Here is an 18047-nt window from a genome sequence, read left to right as displayed (position 1 = left end):
GGGTACCTCCAAGGCAAGCTGTGTGTTGGAAGAGTTTCTTCTCCCCGGAGCTGCTCTTCGGCAGGTTGGAGCAGCGGATCTCAGCCACAGGAGGCAAAGCTGCTGAAGGAGCAGCCACAAGATGGGCACACACCAGGAGGTGAATGGAAATCCATTGTGGAGAAAGGTAGGATTTGATAGAATCAAAAGGAGGTATAGAAGCTGCTCTGTATGTGGCTGGTCACTTTCTAGATGACTAGAGGCTGAACATCTGGAAATCCAGGAGGTTACTGGTAAAGGCTGGGGGACAAGAGGTAAGCAGTAAAATCTGTTGCAATCCAAGCCTCTTCCTTCGCCCCTGGATTTGCCCTGATGCCATCTGGGAGGGCTAGGGAAAGAGATATGGAGTGAAAATCACCCATCACATCACCACTTCACAGCCATCCCCTCGGCAGATACAGAGAGTGCATTGGGGATGCAGGTGTGATTTGAGAGGGGAGAGAGGGGCAGTGGGTTGTCCATATTAAAAAGGCTGGGAACCATGTGCAGAAGGCAAGATAGTATGGGTTCTTCCAGCAACTGCTCCTCTGTTGCTTGAACAGATCCTTTATGTTTCCAAACTTTCTCCTGTGTCTTTCCCCTTCATCTGTCATGTGGCAAAAAAAACCTTCATCTGCTCTGGATAGTGTTGTAACTGCTTAGTTTGTGGAGTTAAGATGTCCAAATATTTTCACCATTATTTATGTGCTTAGATATTTTTGATTTTTCAGTGGCACTCCAATTTCTGGGCTCTCTCAGGATATCCATTAGAAGAGGCATTTTGGAACAAATCAACAAAAAGCTATGGAAGAACCGTGTGGGACAGCCTTCTGTGAGCCCTTGTGCCTCTTCTTCCCATGGATGAGGACATTGCTAAGGCTACCCTGAGTGAGGTAAGGATTGGTGAGACCCACGGGGAGCTGGGGATGGATTTCAGTGGCATCTACATGTCTCAGTGGAGGAAGACCTTGGAGGGCCATAGCTTGCTGGAGTAGATATGGATGGGAGATCTTTTAAAAAGGGAAGAAAGCCTTGTGGTGGGAGCAAGTCAGTCCCACCCCCGATGCAGTATGTTTGGAGATGCTCTGGACACAAGAAGTGCTGATCTTCTGGGAAAGCAGGGAATGAAGGGATGAGAAATAGGAACTAACCATGCTGAAGGAACTGCTAAAGATGATGCTGAAATAACCATCATGGCCATGAGGGCCTCTCGCTCATCTTGTAGGGACCTTCAGCAGCCAGTCACAGGTAGAGCAGGCTCATGGTGCCACAGTAGAGGTGGTCATTGCCTGAAGGTCTGTGTGCTGGTTTTGGCTGGGGTAAAGTTAATTTTCTTCAGCAGCCCCCTTCCCTGGGTCACTTTGTAGAGCCATATCCTTGACCTGACACTGGGCTCTCACCTGCACTGAAGTCACTCTGGCCACCACCACCCACCTGCAGGTCGCTGTGCCCTGAGCCGTCTGGGAGGAGGGAGAAGAGCCAACCTAGGGTCCTTCCAGACAACCTCAGCCAGGAGCCTGCTGTGGGCAAGCCCATGGCACTGCTGCTTGGCGGGTCCAGGCTATGGGAGAGGAAGGACCTGTGCAGGGGTTCCAGACAATCACAAAGGGAGGCTTGTGCTCTTGAGAGCAAGCCTGGGAGCTGGACCTCACTGCTGGGCTTCCTACAGCTCTCTTGTAACTTGTGTTGGGTTGACCAGCCCTAGCAGCTGCTGTTCAGGGATGCTGCCAGAGCTTGTGGGCTAGCTGATGTGGTCCAGGGATTCTCACTTAGTGTGCATGTGCCAAAGTCAACCTGAAGTTGGTCTTGTAGCCTGCAGCAAAGATCAGAACATTGAGCCTGGGACAGCATCACGAAGGCAGACCTTTGTAAACCTAGCCATGCCCCACTGGTCCTGGCTGCAGGGAGATAAATCAGGAGTAATACAATCGGATGGAGAGGTTTTGCAGAGGAAGAGGGAGGAGGGTGACTGCTAATCTCAGCATTTCTTTCCAGGTTCATCCCAAGAACTTAACAAAGGTGCACCATGATGTTTCCTTCTGGCTGTAGGGCACTTATGGACCTGTCTGGTCGCTGCCATTGACTTTCTTTGCCTGTGCAAGGAGCCTGCCAGATCATGTGTAAGGAACATTTACTGCCTTTTAACCCCATTGCCACTGCCAAGAGAGTGCAAGGGTGCAGACAGGCACTCAGGGTGCTGCAAGCCAAAGGGTGATGTGCATGACAGCAGCAGTTACTGTCACTGGCAAACATGCAAAACTCGGGGCTGGATCCAGCAGGGACTTTCTGAGATTAGGCTGGGCAAGGCAGGGGGTGGCTAGCACAAAGAAAATATCCCCTCCTGTAGTGTTTCAGCCTGCAGGGGAATTCAGATGTCACAACTTGGGAATTTTCCATCTGAAGCCCCTTGTAAAATGAAAAGCACCTTGCCCTGCTCTGACTCCTGCCTGCGGAAGGGTTCAGTGCCAAAGTGAAAGGCTTCCTAAAAATGGGCTGATCCAGGGAGGGGAGCGATTTGGGAGCTATTGAGAAACAAGGAAGGACAAACAGTGTTAGGTCATTGCTTCTGCAAACACAGCCAGGGCTGTTCCTCTATAAAAGGGGGAGAAAGCGGTTCCAGAGCCATCACAGACTTGGAGGGGAGAGTCTGTGACCAAGGCTGCTGCACCCCCTCCTCGGCACCTGACTCCCTGCTCAAGTATGAAACTCGTACTCTCTACTGTGCTGTCCTTTGGGATAGCAGGTAAGTGCCTGCTGAAAGCAGTTTTGGGGGAAAGGAAGAGTCAAAACCTCCCAGGACCCCAGGCTTTCCCCCTAGATAAGGCTGTTCCAGAGCTGCAGCATGTGCCAGACCCAGGCAGCCGTTAAGTAAAAGCCAGGACATAAAAGCAAAGGAGCGCCTGCCAGATGCTGGCTTTGGCAGCTGTGGATCTCTGTCAACAAAGACAGTGTTTTGAGCATTAATGACAGCAGCTTTTTCCTCGGGCCAGCCCATGGAGGCTGGAGGGAGGTCTGCAGCTCCCCACAGCAAGCTGCTGAGCAGCCGGCTGGCAAGGAGGAGGGATGCTCGGCACCCACTGCCAGGGAGGGGACTGCCTGGGAGAGGGTCCGCACTCCTGCTGCTGCAGGGCAAAGGGAAAAATCACCCTCCCAGAAGCTGCTGTGCCGGGAGAGGAGCAGGGGTTCAGCCACAGGGGGAGAAGCTAGAACAAGACCTCCCTGCCAAGCCTGCATGTGTGTTTGGTTAAAACCTGAAGGTTTTAAAATAGAGCTTAAATAGTGAAAGAGGCTGCATGCTCCCCCCTCTGCTCCTGTGCTGCTTCATCCTGCTGCTGCGGCTGCAATTTTCTCAGGCTCCTGTGTATTTTACACCTAAATCGTGCTGCTGCAGAGCTGCCTCTGCTTGAAGCAATTCTTTCTCTCCTCTATCTCTGCTCACTGTTTTGGCAGGCAATGGGCAGGTAGCCACGGCAAGGAAATTACTGCCATCTACACCTGACCTGGGGACTGCTGCCTGGAAAGGGAAAGAGGGATCCTCTTCTCAGACTAGGCAGTGGGTTTCTTCTGATCCCCCATAAGGTGTGGTGGTTATTAATGTCCTCTGGTGGGAAATGCTCCCTGTGCCACTGGCATTGGAAAGTCCTCGAGCTCCTTTGCTGAGTACTAGCACGTGATGATGTCTTATTAACAGCAAAGAGTCCCTCCTCCTCCGCTGCCTGGAAGGAGCCAAGAGGTTGCCTAAAAGCTCTGTGGCAGAGGCTGTAGCACTCGAGCTCCCATTGCCTTCCCCATGTTCACCAGTGCAGCTGGGCTGGCTCCCTCAGGAGGTCCCCATCCAGCTTCTGCTCAGGGCAGGATGGTCTGGTGATTAGCACTAGATTAAGGTGACCATGGCTTTGTGCAGCCAAGACTTGAAAAATGTAGATGACGGCTATAGGAATTAAGGCTAAAGAGTCTCCCTGCAGCCAAATCCAGCACCTCCGCTGGGAGGATGGGAGGTATCTGCTGGCAGGGTTATGGCTCAAAAATCAAGTGAGAGAGAGTATTTCAGAGGTGAAAGAGGAAATGGAAACAATACAGGTTAATCTCGAGGTGTTTGAACGAAATGTGCCATTAAGGGTTTGGAGGGAGCGAGCTGTGCATACAGCCTCTTGGTCTGTGCAATCCTGCCAGGAAGGGACAGGGTTAAGGTGAAGTCTGCAGCACAGGCTGGCCACATAATTTAACTGCAAGTTTCCAACGCTTCTGGTGTTTAGGTTGCTGAGGGAGATGTGAGTCTATGTCCACCTGAAGTCTTTGCTTTGCTCTGGTCTCTCAGAGCAGCCAGTAAGCTGCATTTACTGGTTGGGGAACTCTCAGGAGAGAGGATTGTGGAGGTGGTATGGAATCTCTGTTACTGGGTGTAGTGGAGTAGGTGAGATATAAAGAGACAGTTAAATATATCAGATCATCTAGCTGCCAAGGAGGTCATGTGTGGCAATGTACTGAATATAGTCTGGCCAGGTCAGAGCTGCTCTCCCTCTGGGGTTATTTGCAAAGACACTGTGGACCATCTTTTCTCTCCATTTTTGCAAAGTCTTGAGTTTGATTTCTATTGAAGTGTGTGGATTTGTTCTCTACTCCTGTTGATGCTGATGTGAGCTCAGGCTGCTTGAATCACAATGCTGTGCAGGACATCCATTACCCAGGGATAAGAATGAGCCAGATCCAGATGTTTCTGAAGATGCATGTCAGGCAAGAAAGAAATGGCCTTCCTGCATGGCTTAGGAGATGTGCAAGGGAGATCCTGCACCTGGCCATTACCTGAGGCCATGACTGCAGGGAACCAGAGATAGGGTATTCACAGACATGCTGTTTCTCTCCACTTGGTGCCTTTCTACCTCTCTGAGACTATTTATCTCTGGTTCTTTCTACAGTTCTGTGTTTTGCTGCTCCCCCCAAGGCAAGCATCAGATGGTGCGTAATATCCTTAGCAGAAGAGAACAAATGCAATAGCCTAAGGACTCACATGCAACAAGAGAGTGTTGCATTGAATTGCGTGCAGAAAGCAACGTACCTCGACTGCATAAAAGCCATTTCGGTGAGTGGGCAGCAAAGATTTGTGCTGGGCACTGAGGATGTTTCAGCAGCCTGTTACATCTTGGAGAAGGTTGGGGTTTCCTTTGAGTCACTGATTGTTACTTATGATCCCCCTGTAGAGAAGGACTCATCCACAAGGATCCAGGAGAGACTCGGGGAAGCGTTTTCCCTCATGCCTACCTGCTCTTTGTTTATTGACTGTAACCTTTTTGTTGTTTAGGATAATGAAGCAGATGCTGTTAGCTTGGATGGTGGTCATGTTTTTGAGGCAGGCCTTGCCCCCTACAACCTGAAGCCCATTGTTGCTGAGGTCTACAAACAAAATGGAGGTACATTTTCATGCAATATTTTTAAGCCAAGTGATGGTAACAAACTGATAGTGCAAAGGCCATCATTTCCATGCAGAGCTCCCACATTATTTCTGTTGGGTGTTTGAGATACTGCCCCTGGCTTTCAGATCTCAGAGGGGAAGTGTAGTGGGGCAGTTACACCAAAATGTGAATCATCACACATGGCCATAGAGTCACTGCAATGGAAAGGGGCAGAGCCAGTGCCCCATTTCTGATGTTAGCTGCCATGAAAGTCACTGATCCCATGATAATGGATGGGAAGGAGAAGAAGGTCATGGAAGGAGAGCACCATGAGCAGAAATCATGGTTGTCCTGAAGCATGGCATAAAAATTATGCCGGTCCCAGACATCTTCTGCTTTCAGTGACCTTGAACTACATGGGTAAAGCACTGAGCTAGATAGCATAGGTAACCTGTGTATCTTCCTGTGCATCAAGACAAGAAAAACTATTGAAGAGGCAACAGCATTGCCATTAGTAGGTGTGAAGGAACACCCAGTTGAGATTAGTGAGGCGAGAGGTGCAGGCAATGCACAGAAAAAAGAAGAGAAGCATAAAAAGTGCTCTGCAGCAATCTGTTCTGATAAGATTTAGCTCTGTTGCTCCATCCCTGCTCACTCTGTGCACTGTCCTTTGTCTCTCCCATCTTTCTCTTGGAAGACAAACAGACACTATTTCTCTGTTTTTGTCTGTCTCGCCTCATGCAATCCCACCATATCCAAAGCTCCAAATCTCTTTTGACCCTGCCCTGGAGTTCAGCCTGTTTGTACACAATATTCAGGATCAAACCAACACAGCAGAGTCATTCCCAACATGGTAGCTAAGAAAATACAGATATTAAATGGAAGGCTGTTGTCTCTACCATCCCTAAAACTAAGTCACTTTATTAATAAATAGCATGTGATGGACTAGGTATAATTTTAAAGACTAAATGTGGAATTTCAGTTTCACAAGGCTTACATGTATGCTTCAGTGGGCAACAGCATCTGAGAAAAGACTTGCCAAAGAAGATTTGCCAAAAAGACTTGTTGAAGCATCCTTACAAAACTATGGGCATGTCTAATGTCTGTCCAGTGGCAAAGCATTTTGTGTGTGATAGTATTTTAGGTCACTTACCATTACAAGTTGTAATGCACAGCGTTGGTTTGATATTGGCAGTGTAGCTCGCCCCTAAGAAAATGGGAAGACCATGAGCGTTCAAGCAAATTTGCTAATTATCTGGAAATGCAGCACGGAATATCTCCAATATCTCGGAAATTGGGGGTTTGGCAGGATTTGAAATGTTCATAAATCCTGCTTTTTCATTGCTTTCCTGCTTTTTCCTGCACTGCAGGCTCCATAACCAGCTACTACGCCGTGGCCGTTGTGAAGAAAGGAACAGGCTTCACAATAAGTGACTTGCAGGGCAAGACCTCCTGCCACACGGGCCTGGGCAGGTCTGCTGGCTGGAACATCCCAATTGGGACACTCCTTCGCCTGAAATACATCAAATGGGACGGCAAAGACTCAGCCTCCATTGAGCAAGGTGAGGTGGGAAACAGCAAGATAAATGGGCAGGTGTTAAGCCAGGGGCAGTGGTACGGTGAAAGCGATGTTGCCCAGTCTTCTGTGCAGGTCCAGAGGTGGCTCACAGAGCAGTCGAGTCATTGACATTCTTTGTGCATCCCCTCCCTTCCAGGTCCTTGTAAAAGTGAATTTTAGACTAACTATTGTTTCTTTCTCATCCATAGCGGTGGCCAATTTTTTCTCTGCCAGCTGTGTGCCTGGTGCCACCATTGAACAAAAACTGTGCCGTCAGTGCAAGGGCGACTCCAGAACAAAATGCTCCCGCACAGGACCTTATTCTGGATATTCTGGAGCTTTTCAGTGAGTGAAAGTTATTTTTCCTTTGGGGAAATATTCTAGCCTTGACACATGCAAGTTTTTGTTATACCAGGGAGGGCTGTGTTGTAATCAGGGGTCCTGAGGAGAGTGAATTTATAGAACAACTGGGAGTGCTGGTAATTAAAGATCCAATTAGTAATAACCAGCAGGCAGCTAGCGGGAGATGAGAGAGGCAGCTGGGTTGTATGGTTTTCCACAGACTTAAGAATACACAGCATTAGCATTGTGCTAAGTCTAAGTGGGCTTCTTGAGCATTACTTCTCTGCCATTACATTTTCTTCCCTACTAGCATAGCTTTTTTGGGGGAAGACTACTGCTCTACAGTTGCAGTTTGTGCCGAAGTAATTTGCTGAAACAGGAGATAGGGAGCCACAATGTCTGGGTTTTTAACATCTCTTCTGTTCCTCCCACCTGCAGCTGTCTGAAAGAGGGAAAAGGAGAGGTGGCTTTTGTGAAACACACAACTGTTGAAGGTAGGCCTGCAAGATCACTTGTTTCTCTCCTTTCCAGTCCAACCTCTTGCTGCCACTCCATCCTGCAATTAGTCTACACTATGCAGGCGTTCATTCCTCTCCAGGTTTGATCCAAACCTCTTCTCCTTTCATCTCTAGAACATCTTTTGCACACTGTGGACTGACTTATCCTTGTTATTGAGAAATATGATTGTAGTGGGGTCCACTTTTTCTTCTTTGGGGTTCTTCTTTGAAGAAGGAAAACCTGCTTGATTTAAGTTCAGTGGTATTATTGTTGGTGCCATATCTCAGAGTCAGCTGTAATGTTATCACAGGAAACTCAGGGTGAGCAATTGTGTAAGTAATTATGTTCACCCATCCCTCTGGGAGGGATTTTGGAGGGAATTCAGCCCACAGCAAGAGTTCACTAAATCTGCACCTCTTGGAGACAGAAGATGGCCTGGCATGCCCAGGACCTGCAGGGAGCTCAGTGGAGGGCCACCAAGATGGTCATGGGGCAGGGACACTTGTCCTGCAAGGAGATGCACAGTGGGGTGGGCTTGATCAGCCTTGGGAAGAGATGGCTTTGGGGGGACCTCAGAGCAGCCTGCCTGTGCCTACAAGGAGGTTAGCAAGAAGGTGGAGCCAAGATGTTTATGGAGGTGGTCAGTGGAAAGATGAGAAACAAGAATCATAAACTGAACCGAGAGGTTTGGACCAGATACAAGGAGATTTTTTTTTTTTCCCTTGAGGGCAGTCAAGTAGTGGAATAGGTTGCCCAAGACAGCTTTGCACTCTCCATCCTTGGAGGTTTTCAAGATCCACCTGGAACAACGTGGTCTGCCCCTGCTTTGAGCAGGGGCTTGGACCAGAGGGCTTCAGGGGTCCCTTCCCACCTGAATTCTCCTGTAACCCTATGATCTCTGACCTGGTCTCTGTTTTCAGCCTTGAGACTACTGGCCTTCACAGACCCTGTGTGGCTCCTGACCTGTTCAATCCCTTTGTATGGTGTTTGTAAATTTATTTGTATTTGTATCTATTTGTACATGCCTGGATGCCTAGGCACTACTGCCACATAAATCCTCTTACTGTCAGGTTAGTTATGACAGGCAGAGGTAATCTCTCTTTCACAGGCACATGCATTCTCCTTTCTGCATTGCCTTTGTATGACCATGATGACCCCATTACCATTGCAAAGGGGGTGTGTGCAAGCTGTCTTCTGTAAAGAATTCTCCCCCGAGCTTCCACAGAAATAAATTCATTACAAAGCTGCCCCAGACTGGCTTTTTTGTCTATTTTTGTGGTGATGCAACTCATTGGTCCTCCCTTCCTCCAGAAAATGCCCCAGAGAATAAGGATGAGTATGAGCTGCTGTGTCTGGATGGCACTCGTCAGCCCGTAGACAACTACAAAGCCTGTCACTGGGCCAGGGTGCCTGCTCACGCTGTTGTGGCTCGACCTGATAGCAAGGTTGATGACATCTGGAGCTTTCTCTCAAAAGCACAGGTATTGTCAAGCTCTTCTTTCCTTCCTCTAGCATCCCCTGGCTTTTCCCCTCCAAGCGCTTTGGTATGGTCATTTGCTGATTATTTTTCTGTCGTGGCAGGAAAAATTTGGCGTGGGCACAACCGGCACCTTCCAGCTCTTTGGGCCACCTGGCAAGAAGGACCCAAGCCTCAAAGACTTGCTTTTCAAAGACTCTGCTATACAGCTGAAGCGTATTCCATCACTGATGGATTCCCAGCTCTACCTGGGCTTTGAGTATTACAGTGCCATCCAGAGCCTTCAGAAAGGTAGGCAGGACATGAAATACTAATGTCGTGTCACTGTGAGCTGCATTGAAGCGATGGGATCAGCAAATATGTCTGGGGAAAGGAACACAATTTTTTCAAACAATTTTTTCAAACACAGACAGTATTCTCTGCAAAATATTTCTGATGAAAGGTATAATCATTAAAATCACACAATCTTCACAAACTTCACTTACATCAACAAAAGGAATTTGTTGATGCCAAAGTCAAAATAACATCATCACCACACTGACAAAGGTGAAAATTTACACGCACTCCACCCCTTGTCCCTTCACCATTATTACAACAACAAAAATTGCCCACAGTTATTCAGCTGGTGGTAGGGATTGGGCATGGTCAAAACTGCTGCTTAGAAAAGCCACTTCTGGGATGTAAGAGGAAGGAACATCTCAGGACACCGGTGTCCTGAGGACAGTGTCCTTTATTTCCATCTAGACTCATCAAGCATTTACTGATGTCCTCTCTGGCTTTCTGAGAGTTAAACATCCCACAGAGGACCCCCAAAATCCACTTAAAATGCATAGTTGCTCAGAGATCTTTGTGGTAGGCTCAGCTGCTATGGCATTTATGGAAGGGGGTGCATGGACTTTATGTAGCATCAAAACAGATTATTCAAACACTGCTTCACAGAAACATAACTAGGTTGTATTCTTCCAGGTTGGCCTGCTCTTAGTCTCATGGTTGTCTGGGCTGTGAGGTCTGGAGAAATGCAGAATATATTACAGGCAGCAATACCTATTGATGCACGGTGGTTTAGTGGTTGCAATGTTTTAGCTAACACAAATCTGCATGAACGGTGTTATGCAGAAATTCTCCTTTTTGTCCTTTAAGTTGATTTTTGAGCATCTTTCAGTTTAAGAATCATCCCTTCTCTTCATGCCAGCCCAGAGCTTTTTAAACAAGAACCTCTTGCACTGGGCAGCAGCCGGTTGGTGTGTACAGATGGTTTCATGGCTGAGTCCCACACACCCAGAAAGTAGCTTGTTTGTAGCCTTATTGTTCAGCAGGGCTCTAGGCTTATCCTTTTTTTCCTCTCCTGGTTTTACAGACCAGTTGAACTCCAACCGCAGAGAAAACAAGACGCGGTGGTGTGTAATAGGCAAGAATGAAAAGAGCAAGTGTGACGTCTGGAGTGTGGTGAGCAAGGGGGAGGTGGAGTGCGCTGTGGCAAATGACAACAAGGACTGCATTATCAAGATCATGGTATGGCTTTTTCCCCTTTTCTTCTCCCTGTGAACCTTTCAGATGGAGAGCAGTGTTGCTCCTTTCAGCCTGGGAATAGATGAGGGGGAGGGTGTGTGTGTGGGGGGGGGTTAAGATAAAATACTGGGAGCTTTGCAAGAAATACCAGTGGGCAGAAACCAACCTCATCACGGGCAAAAGGCTTGACTAGTTTTTCACCGATTAACATTCTTCAAAAAAAATTTATTGGACAGTGTTCTTTTTTTAAGTTTCCTAAATAAAAAACAATTTTCTGGTGTGAAGTAACTTTTTATTTGGAAAAGAAAGGCAAAATACAAATTTTGTAAAATGGAGAGAAAAACAGTCACCTGCTTCGAAGGGGGGTGGTTCCATAGCATAGACAAAGATGCTGGTGGTAGCTCAGAGGGTTGGGTCAGTACTGCAAAGACCACAAAATACAAACTTGAAAGGACAGGTTAGATAAGGAAATGTATTTGGCAGGGAAGCAGGCTAGGAGAGACACACGCCTGAGCCCGCGAGTGCCTGAGGAGGAGAGCTGCTGCTGGAGGTGGTTGCAAGCGCATGGGAGCAATAATTTCAAAATTTCCTCTGCTTGTATCAGCAAAACATCATATGTCCATATGCTAAGGGATGGCCTCTCAGGTGCCCTTAGCCCCAAGCCCTTCTCCCTTACATCAACTACTTCTTTTACAACCTGATATCTGAAAAATGCTGGTCTGGGGGCATACAGTGTCATTTCATCGCTGTGCTGTTTTCATTGCAGAAAGGTGAAGCAGATGCTGTCAGCTTAGATGGAGGTTTTGTCTACACTGCTGGTGTGTGTGGCTTGGTGCCAGTGATGGAAGAAAACTATGAGGGTAAGCACAGCCTGGGCTGTCCCTCTGGGCCCAGCTGGTGGGGAATGGGCTCGTGCAAAAGCACTGTTTTTATTCTGAAATCTAGAAAGCAGCCTAAGCGCTGCATCCTATAGAAAACACACAGTGCTCTGAGGCAGCTCTGCTCACCACTGCACACCTCACCTTTCCCCGAAGGTGGAACAGCCCTGGGAGAGTGGGCATAGACAGTCAGGAACACAATGACCTCCAGCTCCTGTCGTCTTTGTTTTGATCATGATGTCCCTGTCCTTTAGTACCAGCCTCTGTAAAACTAGTTGTTCTAGCTCAGAGGAGCAGATGGAGGCTGTGCTTTGTTCTGTCAATGCACAAGGTGTTACCTGAAATAGTCACTTCTAGAATTAAGTTTCTCCAGAAATTAGTGAGTGTGATCCTTTTCTGAATTTGCCATATCTTTTATCTAATATCTTCTTTTTCCCTCCCTCAGATACCAGTCCATGCAGCAAAGCAGAACCAGGTAATTACTGCCAACAGAGGGACAGAAAACAGTCCTGATGGATATGAGTAGAAAAATATATATGCAGTCTTGAGTGGAGAATAAATGGCCAGTCTCCACACAAAGAGCCACTGTGTCCAATGTAGGTATCAAAAATTTGGGAGACAAATCTAGTACACAGATGGAAAGTCTGGGTCTGCAAGCAGATACCAAAGCAAAGCATACAGTAGCAGCAGAGATTTGTGCTTAGTTGCTGCTATCAGGACCACAGTCACACCATAACAGTCCCAGGGCTGCAAACAGGGAAAGAGGGTCTGGGTTGTTGAAATTGTTCTTTACAGAAATGGGAAGAGGGAGAGGAGGGAAGGTTTTAGTCCTTTGCTAAAGAGGGGATAAGAAATCATCACGTATATCTTGCTATAGCCTTCTCGCATACCCAAGTGTCAGAGTTTTGGTGGGGGCGGGGGGAAATGTCAAGGATAATAATTTCCTAGGAGCATGGTGGGAGTAGATGCTTCACATCTGCAAATTCTTGTTGTCACTGCATGGCATATCATTTATAAGTGCAAAGTATTTCTGCTATGCTGTTCATAGGTGCCGTCTCCCCGGTGGAGACAATGCTCTCCTAAGGGAGCACTGTGGGATCCTTGGGTCAGTCCTTAATTCTCCTCTATTTTGTCTTCTGAAAGCATCCTACTTTGCTGTGGCTGTTGTGAAGAAATCCGACAGCGATATCACATGGAACAATCTGCAGGGCAAGAAGTCATGCCACACCGCTGTCGGGAGAACTGCTGGCTGGAACATCCCCATGGGCTTGATTCACAACAGGACAGGGAACTGCAATTTCGGTGAGTCAAGTTTTGCATCCGTTTCTTCAAGCTGGGAATCTGCTTGCAAAAATGTTTTCCCATCCTTCATCTGATCTTCAGAGTTTCTTGTGCCTCAAAGATTTACACCTGGAGGTGGGAAATGGAGAAGACTCTGTTGTTTAAGGTTTCACTGAGCAAAGCTTTAGGCTGTTGGTGACTGCTTCAGAGTAAGACATGACACATCAGCTGCTTTGGGGGGGCTTTGCTTTCTTTTCACATCTCTCCCCTTCCCTTTGCAGCAGCCCAAAAGGTATCCCCAAAAAGGGAATACAGGCTGCCCCAGGTACAGGGGGCCTGGTGCTTGTGCAGGGTGTGGAGTGGGAGTACAGGATGGGTTTATGAATCTCAAAAGGGAGGGGAAGGGCTGAGAACAGGGGACAGAGGCTGATCTTTGTTCAAGAAACTTAAAGGGACTGATCTGACTGCCTGACAATAGGGGGATAAAAGTCTGCATTGGTTCTGGGCCTTTAGAGATCATTCAGAAGATCAACTTCTACATCCAACTTTCAATCAGTGAGAATTACGGTCCAAAAAAAATAATATGGAAATATTATGGACCAGGGCAAATTAAGCATATAGTTATTAAAAGGAAATCTCTAACCGCAAGAAGATACTAGTATTAGTAAGTTTTAGAACCAGCCTCTCTATCCTCCTGCCTGCCTTTCCCACTGTCCCTTCTTCCCCCAGTGCTCTGGAATTGCTGCCAAACGCAACTCTGCCAGCCTGTAAAGGCTGAGGAGGCTTGGTCTGGCTCTGTGTGAGCTGGGAATGGTTTGCAGTAAAAACGTTCTTCTTTTTATGCCAAGATAGTGCATAGCGCAATTGAGCCTTAGGCCCCGCTTCATTATCAATAACAACATGTAACAAGTTCCATAGTGAAAACTGTATGCATGCGATTTGCTGTACACCGAATCGTGCTCCTTCTCACAGCCTGTTTCTAGCTACCAGTGACTGCTAATAGAAATTCAGCATGAGAACGTATTATTAAAAGAAAACCTAACTTTTCAGTGCAGGAAAAGTGATTTTTTCCTATTCCTGCTTTCAGATGAATACTTCAGTGCGGGCTGTGCTCCTGGGTCTCCTTTAAACTCCCGCCTCTGCCAGCTCTGCCAGGGCTCAGGGCGGCTCCCACCGGACAATTGCGTCGCCAGCAGCCATGAGAAATATTATGGATATACTGGAGCCTTCCGGTAGGTAGTGGAAACACTCGGGCTGCTTCCAGGTACCCTGGGGCTAATCACAGAGGTTGTGGATAGATCACATATGGAGTACAGCCTCATGTTGATGCTAATTTGCTGACCTTCTCTTTTTCTGCATTACACTGCTGAAGGTATATATGTCTGTAATATTATACATATGCTATACATTTTTTCCTTATGCAGCTTCCTGCAAAATGATGTAAAATGTTCATGTTCTGTAAAACTAATATCCTGGTTCCTTCCAGGCAAACCTGGAGAGACACAAGCATTTTGGCCAGACCTCCTACAATGGCAGTAGTGCTACACTTTTAACACAAATAAGGGGTGTTAAAAGATGGGGACCTACAAACAGTGCTGCCACTAGACACTCCCTGTTAAAAATGCTGCTTGCCTTAGTTAAAATGAGCCATCCTCTAAAAAGTGCGGAGACCAGAGGTCAGCCCCAGTGCCATCTCCTCTGTACCCGCTCAGTATCAGCTCAAGTCTATGTAATTCATATTGGGCATGAATTAAAAAAAGAGAAATAATCTTGTTTCATTTACATCTAATAGCAGAGACCCTGCTTCAGGGTTTGCAGTCCTTTTGGTGCAAGTTAGTGTTTTTACAAAGCTATTAACACATGCAGGCAGGCATTGCAGAAAGCAAAGGGAATTCTGAACCTGGCCAAACTGCTTCTTTCTGACAATAAAATAAATCAGCTCCTTATCATGTGAGAATGATGCATGTTTTTTTCCAGAATGTGTTAACAGACTCTGTTTCAGATATCCTTAAGATATTTGTGGCAGGGCTCCTAGACCTGGCTGTCCTCAGAGATTAATTTTACAAAATAAGACATAGGTCAGAATCAAATCTGCGGGAAAGGGCCAGGATTCAAGCACCCACATCACTTGCCTTTCTTTGTACTTCCTAGGTGTCTGGTCGAGCGGGGGGATGTGGCCTTTATTAAGCATTCGACTGTCCAGGAAAACACTGATGGTATGTGGTTATTCTGTTGCATGGTTCTTGGCAGGGCTGCCTTCCCCTATCTGCATTATTTTTGTTCCCAGTGCAGAAGGTAATAGCAAACGTTACCTGCTCGTCCTGTCAATCTCACCCCTCCCACAGGAGGAGCAGAATTCAAGCATCAGCACACGCTGTCTGCCAAGGGTGGCTCTTCCCAGCCATTTCTGCAGAGACAATTCCCTGCTAACTATCATTTAATTTCAGCTGCACAATTATTCAGGTGGTCCCTTAGCCACAGACTCCTGCCCCGGCACCTTTGTGCAGCACTCTAGCTCCCTGCTTGCCTGAAAATTAAAAGTTCAGTTCACATTTCTGAAAGCAGCAGCTAAAGTTTTCCAAGTATTTGGGAAAAAATGCAAGGAAGGAGATGTAACTAAATCTCCCAGCCTGCTCTGAGAGCCTAACTCATCCCAGTGACTTTTTCTGAGCTTTACTTACAGCCTCCTTGGTACATGCCAAGTCTCCAAGTGCTAGCGAACATGCAGGCAGGGACAAACGCCTTGCTTAGGTGTTGCGAAGCTAATGTTCTTCCACTACAGAACATCTCTGAATCTCCAAACCAATTGTCTTTAAAGGCAAAAACAAGGAAGACTGGGCCAAAAATCTGAAAATGGACCAATTTGAGTTGTTGTGCACGGACGGGCGACGGGAAAATATCATGGCTTACAGGGACTGCAACCTGGCCGAAGTTCCTACCCATGCTGTGGTCACACGTACAGAGAAAGGAGAAGAAGTCCGTAAGCTGCTGGAGAGACAAGAGGTTAGTAGTAATGACAGCAGAAGAAATGTTGTAGGATTGTTTTTACGTGGCATATTTGCATTTTTAGAGCAATGATGCTCTGAGTTTCCCTGAGTCAGTGAAATATGGAAGATTTTAACTTGCCAGTATGGGGTGACAGCCTTGTCCCTTAGCCTCCCCCTTCCTCCATCCCTTCCGAACTGCTCTTCCTCCTCTGCCACCTTAGCAAACACCCCTTTAAGTAACAGCCGGATCATAGTGGTTGCTGTTGTCACGCTATCCTTGTGTGACAATGAGATTATCACCTCCTTCTCAGGCTATGCCTGCTCTTGCAAGTGTGTTTCAGAAGCTCCTCTGAGGTGCCTGGTCTCTAACTCAGATGGGTCAGGCATGAGGTAGGCACCAAGCTGTCCAGCGCTGGGAAGACAGCAGCCTCCCTGCACACACACAGCCTTACAGCTACAGGTGTAAATGTAACCAGGTTAAACCACCTCTGATTGATTTTACACTGAAAACATTAATAATTGCTCCACCATCAGGGTGTGCTGAGAGGCACTTGGGAAGTCAGCTCCTTTTGCTTTCAACTCATGGCTAAGGCATAGGACCTGCTAGCAGCATCTGCCAATGGGCTGTCCATGTAGTGACATGTCAAAGTGCAAAAAAATTGTTTTGACAGTTGTGCCACAACAGTGCTTACCACTGAGAGATCCCTCTTCTAACCACATGGACAGAAGATTCTATCCTAAATTTCTGGAGCTTGGCTGGGGTGTCCCTGGGATGATGGTGAAGAACTAGGACTAAGAGCTAGGCCTGTATGAGCTGATTCTTGCCAACTTTCTACTTTTTACATACACTTACCTCTTTGTGCCTGTATTTCAGAAACTGTTTGGAGCAAAAGGAATCGAGAAAGACAAGTTCAAGATGTTTGAGTCTCAAACCAAGGACGTTCAGGACCTTCTGTTTAAAGAGTCGACCAAGTGTCTGGTCAAACTCCGCAGTGGAACAACGTACAAGGAATTCCTCGGAAAGCAATACACTGCTTCAGTTGCTAGCCTCAATACCTGCAATCCATCAGGTAACTGTAACAGCCCCAGGAAGAAGTCCGTGAATTGCAGTTCTTAGCCTCGCAGGCACAGACAGTTTCTTCTGTAGCTGTCCATTTAATTTTTCAAAGCAAATTGAGGATAACTCATGAAGATGCCAGTATACTTTTCTTAAAGTTCCTCAGATGAGGAAAACAGTCTTGAAGTCTGCTGCTCTGGCATCAACAGGAATCAAAGATTTTTACTCACCTTTAGAAAATATGCACTTTGAGAAACAGTAGAAAGAACCCACCCTGTCCCATCAGTGTATGTGTTCTGTGCGATCTGTGGTTAATACACATTTTTTGTGGCACACTGAATATATTTTCCACGCGATGACGTTGTTGGCATGGCTGGGTGTGTGCTGGTGGGACGGGCGTGTTTAAAGACAGTATCTGAACTTCTCCCTGTCCTTTCCCTTTTCAGATCTCCTCCAGATGTGCACCTTCCTTGAGGAGAAGTAGCGAGATGGGAAGGACCCTTGCCTAGAGGGGGAGGAAACTTCAAGCCATGACTCCTCTTGCGCCCACAACACCGAACACCGACCTGCAGAGGGCTCTCCGCCTTCACTGCTTTCTCTGCCCTTCCTCATCACTCTGAAAGGGGCTGTTTGAGACTTTACCGTCCTCTGCTGCCATCACAGCAAGAAATAAAATCTCAAATCTAAATGGGTGTCCTGAGATTTTTCAAAAGGGTCCTTAAGCCCATTCCTTCCTCAGTACCTCTCGCTGTAGGACAGTGCCAGATACCAACGTGGCTGTTGCCACTTAAGGCTATTGCTGCCCATTAGAGAAATCTGTTTCAACATTTGCCAAAGCAAAATGGATGAAATATGCCTCTCTCTGCTTTTGCTTCACTCAGGTTATCCCATTATCCTCCCAACAGATGACAGTTGCCCAGTGTGGTTGGGACATAGGAAGAGTGTTTATGTCAGGGAAGCTGAAGGGTGGAGAAGGAAAAAAACCAAACCAAACCAAAAAATACACTGGTTGCCAGATGGAAGGTGTGAACAGAAATCACTCCATCTCATAC

The 18047-nt window shown here is 47.0% G+C and overlaps 2 protein-coding genes across 3 annotated transcripts in view; both read left to right on the top strand.

The window, feature by feature from the left end:
* SRPRB (SRP receptor subunit beta) overlaps positions 1 to 18047 on the top strand; it is a 64981-nt gene that overhangs the window by 35161 nt on the left and 11773 nt on the right. The window lies entirely within an intron of this gene.
* On the top strand, positions 2126 to 17677 carry TF (transferrin). Of its 2 annotated transcripts, none has more exons than XM_075716076.1 (17): positions 2126 to 2138; positions 4935 to 5098; positions 5318 to 5426; positions 6779 to 6970; positions 7176 to 7311; positions 7747 to 7802; positions 9118 to 9287; positions 9388 to 9574; positions 10641 to 10795; positions 11559 to 11652; positions 12116 to 12145; positions 12814 to 12972; positions 14039 to 14183; positions 15103 to 15167; positions 15770 to 15954; positions 16813 to 17008; positions 17442 to 17677. In XM_075716076.1, exons 1-17 carry the CDS (start codon positions 2135 to 2137, stop codon positions 17477 to 17479), a joined length of 2085 nt encoding a protein of 694 aa, XP_075572191.1. In that variant the 5' UTR covers positions 2126 to 2134; the 3' UTR covers positions 17480 to 17677. The 2 variants fall into 2 exon arrangements, with proteins under 2 accessions (XP_075572191.1, XP_009489081.1); XM_009490806.2 differs by lacking the exon at positions 2126 to 2138 and adding an exon at positions 2673 to 2761.

Source organism: Pelecanus crispus, chromosome 9 (assembly GCF_030463565.1).
Source record: "Pelecanus crispus isolate bPelCri1 chromosome 9, bPelCri1.pri, whole genome shotgun sequence".
Lineage (NCBI taxonomy): Eukaryota > Metazoa > Chordata > Aves > Pelecaniformes > Pelecanidae > Pelecanus > Pelecanus crispus.
The sequence above is the reverse complement of the archived record's forward strand: the minus strand, read 5'-3'. Positions and strand labels throughout refer to the sequence as shown.